General features: G+C 38.4%; 1 protein-coding gene across 22 annotated transcripts in view; it reads left to right on the top strand.

The window, feature by feature from the left end:
* Window positions 1–6,900, top strand: part of ADGRL2 (adhesion G protein-coupled receptor L2) — a 179,620-nt gene that overhangs the window by 105,898 nt on the left and 66,822 nt on the right. For all 22 annotated transcript variants that reach the window (XM_040610963.1, XM_040610964.1, XM_040610965.1 and 19 more), the window contains exon 3: window positions 1,953–2,166. In XM_040610963.1, the coding sequence (XP_040466897.1) occupies window positions 1,953–2,166 (214 nt within the window). The remainder of the gene's footprint in view (window positions 1–1,952; window positions 2,167–6,900) is intronic.

The raw sequence follows: 6,900 nt of genomic DNA, 5'->3' as shown, positions 1-6,900 counted from the left end.
ACGGCACGTGCAGCCAAACCGACAGCCAGGAGTGATTTTGAGATGGAACTCTGTGGTGCTTTCCACAGTGATATGGCTTCTTCCCTTATTAACAAATACTGAAACATATTGGCAGAGTGACGGTACTGGTTTCATGGAGGATATGGTTCCGTGAAATGTAAGTAGTACATGTTCCATGAAAAGTAAAGGCAGACCCGGTTACTGCGCTCTGGTCTTCACCTTCCCCTTGTGCTGGGGTGGATTCCTGCCTGGCCAAGGAGCTGGTCCTCAGAGACCTCATCGGTTCTTCTGCAGCAGCGGGAGGTTAGAGTCAGACCAGCCCCTTGCATTAGTTTACTACACAAGTTGGACAAAAGCTGGTGCTGGTGCAAAGGGGAAGGCAGGGCCGTGCAGGTAGCGGAGAGGCAGACGGGAAGACGGGCTCTGGCTGGCAGGGAGCCACATCCCGACACTGGCGTGATCTTTTCCAACAGCTCTTCTTTGCAGTTCTAACAGATAATCGTCTTTGTACGGTAGGCGTTTTAATCCACACATCATTAATTCAATAGAAAAAGTGACAGCCTCTGGTTCGTGTGAAAGTTTACTATCAAGGGGTTAGTTATCTCAGGTTGTTCTTGATCTTTTTAGATGCTTGCTTCCTTGCCTTTTCTAATGCATCATACTTTTTAAGAAAAGTTTATTTTCTTTGCCTTCAAAAGACTGTAGAACTCCAACGTCCCATACTTACTAGCTGTTTGGTGTCACAACTTGTCTTCAGCAGCCTGCACTGAAATATTAATGACCTTGTGCTGCTGTATTAGGATGATTTTTTGTTAAAATAGGAAACATAGGTATTTCTGCTGAAAATTTAGAAGGGATTCACTGTTTAAAGAAATAGGTATTTAACACTACCACGTTACCCAATTTGTCTTCCAAAAGGCAGTAATGCACACATTTTGTGAGAAACAGAAATAATCTATTTAATAATAATCCACCAGTAGCTGTGTACAAGAAAGTGTGGTATACAGATACGTTGTTCTAATGCTATGTATTTTTTGCATAAAGAAGTGTCTGTAAAAGTCAAAACATTGGGATGAATATCCAAACCATTGTTTTCTTTCTAAAGTATTTCATACAGCTTCATTAGAGAAGGTACCTATTTTTAGGAATTCTCTCATGCAGAAAAACATGTTAAAAATAAGAATTCCATGAAACACATCTATCATTTTTGGGAGGGACAGGGAGATTTAATATAGTACACATCTGCAGTTTGCGGTACTGATCATTTATATATTTGTTCAAAATCTTACCTATCTGTGGTTTAATTTATGTAAAAAGCACAGTAAGGAACACTGAAGTTTGACTAGGTTAAGTTACAGCATGTGTATTAGATCTAGTGGCACAAACATGTCCGTGCTGGGGACATAAAATAGCTATGCAAAAGAAACAGACTCTCCCTGGAGAAAGTAAGATACAAATTAAGAAAAACTAATGAAGTTGGAACTGTGGCTTTGGGTTTTTTGTTGGGGTTGTTGTTGGTTTTAGGTTTTCTTGGTTTTTTTAAAGTCACTCCTGCATTTGCAAATCCTGCGTGCTCTGCTGCTTCCCGCTTTCAGAGACAGCCTGTCTGGCTGTGCCCAAAGAGGGGAGAAAGAAGTAGAGAGAAAAGAGAGGAAAGACGAACATGCAGTTTAGGCATGCAGACAGGTATTGCTGTCTGCCCTGGCCAGGGTTAGAAGAAGTGAAGAATTTCCTCCTTTCCCAGAGTAAGGACACAGCAGCAGCAGTGTAGGGATGTGACAGTTTCAAGAAAGATGCCTCACTTAACATGGTACCAGGTCACAGTGTTTAAAGGTGTACTTCCCTTAGCACACTGGTGAGAGTTAGTGCCTATGTGACAGAAAAAGAAAAGTTCAATGCAATATATCCTTTAGGCTCAGTTCTATTTTTTTCCCTTTTTTTTTTTTTTTTAGGTTTCAGTCGAGCAGCACTACCGTTTGGTTTGGTTCGGAGGGAGCTCTCCTGCGAAGGCTACTCCATTGATCTCCGGTGTCCAGGAAGCGATGTTATTATGATAGAAAGTGCTAACTATGGACGGACAGATGACAAGATTTGTGATGCTGACCCTTTCCAGATGGAGAACACAGAATGTTTCCTTCCAGACGCCTACAAAATTATGACACAAAGGTAAATATATGTTGTTTTGAGAACTGAAGAGGGAAAACTTCTACATTCCCTGGCAGAGTTAAACATTTCCTATGAATGCAGTAAATCACTGCCGTAGTTCCCACCTGTAAAATGCATCCAGTGGAAAATGCCAGAATTATTAAGTGCTAGGGTGATTATATGTCATTATGTATGTGTACAGAAGCATATATGCATATAAGCACAAGTTACATTATGCCTTAGTGACAGTGACTGTCATTCAGAGCAGACAATCAGTCAGAAGAGCCAATAATAGAATCATAGAACTGTTTATGTTGGAAAAGATCTTTTAAGATCATCGAGTCCAACCATTAACCTAACATTGCCAAGTCCACCACTAAACAATGTCCCTAAATGCCAACACAAGTGGTTTTAGTACAAAAGGTGCATCGGAATGAAGATTCACAGGAATTACTGTGCTCCAGGCCGCACACGGGCAGCAGTCACCAGTCACCTATACTGACAGCTGTGGAAAAGCCAGCACAAATCAGTCATGGGCATTGCTGCTGGCTTACACTACAAGCCTGAGTAAGTTCAGGATTGGTGGGAAGTATTCTTCCCAGTGCATTTTTCCTAGGGTGAGGAATCTGAGCAGAAAGGGGATGGGAATAACCTGGGAGTTTCCTGGTGCATGTGCACAGAAGTGTCAAGTGAAACACGCAAGCTGTCCTGCAAGTTGTGCTCCGTTTACTGTGTTCGGTTTGACTGTGGTAGCGCTCAGTAACATATAGTCACGTCTGAAAAATAATCTTCCATATTGATTTCCCAATTCACTCAAGTTGTCATGAGTGTGACTTTAAACTTTTTATCATTTTCCTGTGAATATATGGATGTTCTCTATGGTAGTCAAATATTTGCGCTAAATCTCAGGCTTCAGTTTCAAATGCTGGAGGGAAATTAAGGGTATTGGGCCATTTATTCGTGTTCTGTGTTCAACCTGTGACTTATTCTGTGATCAGTAAGGGAAAGGCTCCATTGCTACACTAGTAAAAAGACAATATAACTTCTTTAAATCATGTTTGAATTATCTTTCTGTGGTTCTAGTTCGTTGTTGTTAATTAGATCAAGCCAGATTTCCATTGAGACTGCAGCAGCAGTGTCATCATCCTCTAATCTGTCAACTCCCTTTGAAACCACCTTCAATTGCTTTTGTAAATGTAGTGCCTCTCTGTAGACTTCCTTGTTGTGTAAAATGCATGTTGTGTTTTGATCAAAGTCCTCCTTATGTTCACTGCAAATATACAGATTAAGGTAGTCAGAGACAAATATAGAGGCACAATCTTGCTTAAAGTGACATCGAACTGTTACTGGAAAGCTGAAATTTCAGTCCTCCCCTTTCAATTAATCAACTGTAAGTTTGTGATAGGAGAGAGTATTTTTTAACTTCCCCAGTCTTCCACTCCTACCCTTTTTCAACAGATTAAAATGCATTTGTGATCACATGTGTGACATTGGTTCAGTATGTCTATGCTGAGAGAGTTTCTCATTTTTGTTCCTTTTTTTTTTGTCATGAACAAATGGCAAAGATCATTTGACACTTTGCTTTCTATTTTTGTCTGGCATTTATAGTAATTTGGAAGTTTGCTTTTGTAGCTCGCTCTCTCAGATCCTGTCATTAAGTAGAAAAGCTGTCTCTTGCCTTGTTTAATCTTTTCTCAAAATTGCTCAATTTGTGCTGTATTGCAAGCATAGAAGAACACTGCAAATTTCTTATGAAAAGTTCTTGTATCTCATTTATTTATAACTGCATTGGTGATCATAATTTTTTGTCGTCTAAGGCAAACTGTTGTTTGGTACTCAGCACATGTCCTTGATCTGCTATCTAAAAGTATCACATCAGCTGTATTTTGATGGCAGCAATTCCATAGAAAAATCTCACCTGAAGGACTATCAGATTCACTGGGTTTTCTTTTCTTTTTTTTTTTTTTTCTCCCTAAACTGACCAGAAAAATTATCTGTTAGAACATTTGATCACAGGGGAAACTTTTCTAATGTACCTTCTGCAATAAGCAGCAGTAGTTTCTACGTTGCTACTTAAAATCTTACAGTGTTTAAAGACTGATGATATGTTTTTGTCACTTCGGCCAGCAGTGTTTTTACCACTGCGTTGGACCACTCAGTTCAGTTTACACCTACATTTAAATGTAGTTCCACAGCAATTATTAAATACTCATCATTCATTTGTGACATTACTCCACAGCTTTTGCACAGCAACTACATTTGCTGCAGTTTCAATGTGAAAACACCAGCTTAATGAGATCAATACTGTGAAATCTGAAGACTGAAAAATAAGATGAGGTTTCCAGTTTAACACAAAGTCGTGTAATCCAATGCCCTGCTCCCCTTCCAGAGAATCTGAGATACTAGCATACAAACTTCGCGTGTCCACTTGTGCATCATCTTTGCTTTCTCAGAACAAGCTGCTGCTTAGTCTTTTCTCCCTCCCTTTTCCTTCTTTCCTGCAGTTCTCAACAGATTTTTAACTTATAGTTTTCCTAGGAAGCCTGACTTCATTGCTTTGCTTTTACCTTTGTAAAGTAGTTATTAAATTTTTAGTTTCTGATTGAAATTACATCCCAATTATTCCAGAATAAAGTCTTTCAGATGTATTTAGATTCCGTGTCAACTTCAGACTGGCACGGTTAAAATTAAAGCTTTGAAGAAAGAGCCTAGACCTTTAGAAAATCTGTCTCCCCTTTCACAGTTCTCTGATAATTAACCCTGGTATTTGCATACAGTCAAGTTTGAGAGATCCTACCATGCCTATAGATACTACCTTGAGTATAGAAATAAGCTTATTTCTAGAATATTTGGTGAGGGAGTGCTGTGTGTGGCAGAGGACCCATGTTTCAGGCAGTTAGATCTTAAAATAGCTGCTCCTTGGTGCTCCGCTGTCCTTTAGCGGGGACAAATCTCCTCTGTTTCCTCTTCGTTTAAAAAGAAATTAAACGAACAGGAAGCAGAAGATGCAAAGGAGCCTGAGGACATTGCTCTGGTAGTTGCTCTCTTATAAAGTGTGTTTGTTTGGCTGTAGCCAGAAACTGTCACAAGACTTTGAAGTTGATAAGGCTGACTAGTACTACTTTTTACAGGTATAGCAGATGTTTGAAAATTAACATGATAAAATTTACTTATGACCTAGTCTTAAGTCCACGTCCATTGTAAGCAGATTGCAGGTGGATTGTGTAAGTTATATTCAAACCACCTGTGTGTTTATAAGGACTTTCTGCTTCCAGTGCCAACTTCAAAGCCCTGCTCTGCAACTGCAATTTTTGTTAGGACGGGCACCAGGGGTTACATAGATACCACGTAGTCTTTGGACTTCTGTTTTATTACCTTAAAATAATAACACATATTTATAGGTACTTGTAAATACATACTTAAAATACATTTCAAAGACAAAGGCATGTTGTGTATGTAATTTTATAGTGGAACAATAAGGTGGCAGGATGCATTTTTGCATAGTGGGACCTTTCTCTTCTGAATAAAAATAGGGGTTTTTTAGTAGGAATCATTTTGCCTAGACCTAAGCTTTTTCTTCAGGAAAAGTTCCTGATTATTTTAAAAAGTAGACACCATAACTATCTTTGTGTTTTCAGTACAGTACAATTAGATGGATATTTTTGCCTGTGTATTTAAATAAGTACTTGGGTAGTATGGCAGATAATAATTTTAAATAACCTAATTCTAAATCTTGAGAAACCCTATATTAAAAAAAAGTCAGGTCCATTCCAATCTATACGCATTATTTCTTGAGTAATGTACAGTTAGAGCTGTTGGTGGGGTTTAAAGAAAATTAACATTTTGCATTTAAAGAAAATACAGCCTATTAACTCAGAATCTATGGAATCATTTACTTAGACACAAAATTCAAGCATTTACTGTTGACAGCCAAAGTAATGTTAACTTCAGAGAGGAAATACCATTTCCCTCCTAATAAAGGCTGAAATTCCTTGAACTTTTAGATTGGAACTTCTGATCTGTGTTCTGATACTGAGAACATAGTTGTAATCATAAAAAAGAGGAACAATTCAAAATGTCTGATACTGCAGTCTTTGCCAACCATGCAAACATCCACATTAAAAAGTATAATCTTACAGCTGGTCAGTTTATTTTTGATCTGCAACAGAAAGGAGGTTACATCAATCCTGCACTGAAATGGCCTTGAAATTCAATTTTCATTTACAATTTATACTGCAATTGTAGCTTTATCTTTACATCTTTACCTAAACATATTTAATCAGTATCAGTTTGCTTTTTAAATATGCATAAACAAAGCAAAACTCATTATATTATGTAAGCATAAATAGAAAAATCTGTTAGGTATAATAGATGAACTTAGGGAGCTAATTTTTTTTAAATACCGTTCCCTTTTAAAGCATTGCTGCAGAAAAGGAAAAGTATTGAAAGAGGAATAAATCTTCAGCAGTGAGTGTTTTTTTCTGTTGCACATATCCTGTCCTATCTATAGCACATGCAACACATGTACCTTCAATTACCGTGTCCATCATGACACCAGTGAAGAGTTCATGCCTGGTTTTTTGTTACCATGAGCATTTCTCACGTGGTAATACTCTTAACCTGTTACGTCCATCATCTCTCTGCAAGACAGCTGTGCTTAAATGGAGGGTCTTCAAAATGTAAGCAAAGTGCCTCCTGCCTCACAGAGCGATCAAGGGAAAATGAAGGAAGCAGCATACCCATTCCTTCTCCTGA

The sequence above is a fragment of the Falco naumanni genome, chromosome 11, assembly GCF_017639655.2.
Source record: "Falco naumanni isolate bFalNau1 chromosome 11, bFalNau1.pat, whole genome shotgun sequence".
NCBI classification, from domain to species: Eukaryota; Metazoa; Chordata; class Aves; order Falconiformes; family Falconidae; genus Falco; species Falco naumanni.
This window is presented reverse-complemented; position numbering and strand designations above follow the sequence as displayed.